Here is a 1,401-nt window from a genome sequence, read left to right as displayed (position 1 = left end):
TAGCAGTCCTCACTTTCAGCTTTCATCACGAAAATACTGCTGCTGCATTCTATGTAATCACGCCACCATCTTCAATTGGCTCAAAGTATTGACAGAAACATATTACACCATATTATGTCTTTTATGGATACATCAGTCAAGCCTCCTATTTGGAGGGCATTTTGCATTACAATATATTCATAGATATAGATTCTATACATTATAACTCCTATAAAGCCCACCTGGGGTACCTCGTCCGTTCTGTTTGTACGGTGGGGCTGTTGGGACCTAATTAACGTCGTACACATTTTTTCACAATTTTTATAAAATTAATGATCAATCAGCGCTACGCAGGCAGCTCCTCGTGCTATTTACACTTTCTGAGAGGCAGTCCCATTACCCCACGAAAATGGGCTCATTACCCCAGTGGGGTAATTTACCCCTAGGTTGGGAAACACTGCCCTACACCATTGAACCATTTCTTCACATAGCATCTGTAATCATCCTCCTTTGCCTCTTTGTGGTGGATTAGGATAACTTCTGCAATAAACACAAAAACCACACATAAATAATTTATTTTCAGTTCTTTATATCAAGCATGCTGAGGTGTTCTAACATTGGAGTGATCACTAGCAATTTGTAATACATGTACATAGGTACAGGGTCTTTCTGGCAAAAATGGCTAGAAGTACTGCAACAACTTTTGTTCATAAACCATACAATATTCTGTGCCATCAGATTACCCAGTGCTGTAGAAGATTTGGAAAGAGAAAATTTGTCCAGTGACAGTTTTATTTGGCTCAGCTTTTACTTATGCCTCTCATGCAGTTAGATTGAGAAATGAAATTAGTCATTCTTACCAAATATAGCACGGTACAATGTGAGGTCTCGGAAGCAACCCTTCCCTTTCATTCCTGTCCCACTTAGGTTGTAACCTGCCGCCACCTCGTTGCCGAGAACCTCTCCCAAAATCCTGCGGGTCTCAAGGCCCATATCATTGTTTCCAAATACACTTAAGTATTTCACCTGCAAAATAAACAAATTGTAAATTAGAGGCATAATCCAGGTAATCAGTTACCTTTAGGAAATCTCTACACTAATTTTACTATCAGAAATAGATATTGATGCAAACTAGAAGGCAGGTACTAGCGCTTAACATGCGCTTAGATTCTTTAACATAAATGACTATGAAAATAATTAAGGGCTGTGGCTAGCATGATTTGGGCCAGGTCCGGCCCATACCTGGCAAAAGTCTGGCAAATTATTTGCAAAAAAAATTATAATTTTGTAATAACAAAACCGTTTAATACGTGTTAGAATATGAAAAATAACATTTTTATCACTTACAATGGAATTCCTACAAGTCATTGACTGTGGCCGACAGTTGCCGACTGTGGCCCACATTTGGCAACATCTGGCTAG

At 39.0% G+C, this 1,401-nt stretch overlaps 1 protein-coding gene across 1 annotated transcript; it reads right to left on the bottom strand.

The window, feature by feature from the left end:
• Window positions 1–439: 439 nt before the first annotated feature.
• On the bottom strand, window positions 440–1,005 carry LOC106820888 (the record flags this gene model as incomplete). Its single annotated transcript, XM_014825480.1, is given in 2 exon segments — window positions 440–519; window positions 840–1,005. Coding segments are annotated over 2 exon segments (246 nt in total), but the record flags the coding sequence as incomplete, so codon positions are not given.
• Between the last annotated feature and the right edge of the window lie 396 nt (window positions 1,006–1,401).

This window comes from Priapulus caudatus, unplaced genomic scaffold (genome assembly GCF_000485595.1).
Source record: "Priapulus caudatus unplaced genomic scaffold, Priapulus_caudatus-5.0.1 Scaffold51, whole genome shotgun sequence".
NCBI classification, from domain to species: Eukaryota; Metazoa; Priapulida; class Priapulimorpha; order Priapulimorphida; family Priapulidae; genus Priapulus; species Priapulus caudatus.
Note: the sequence above shows the minus strand (reverse complement) of the source record. Positions and strands in the feature narration are given on the sequence as shown.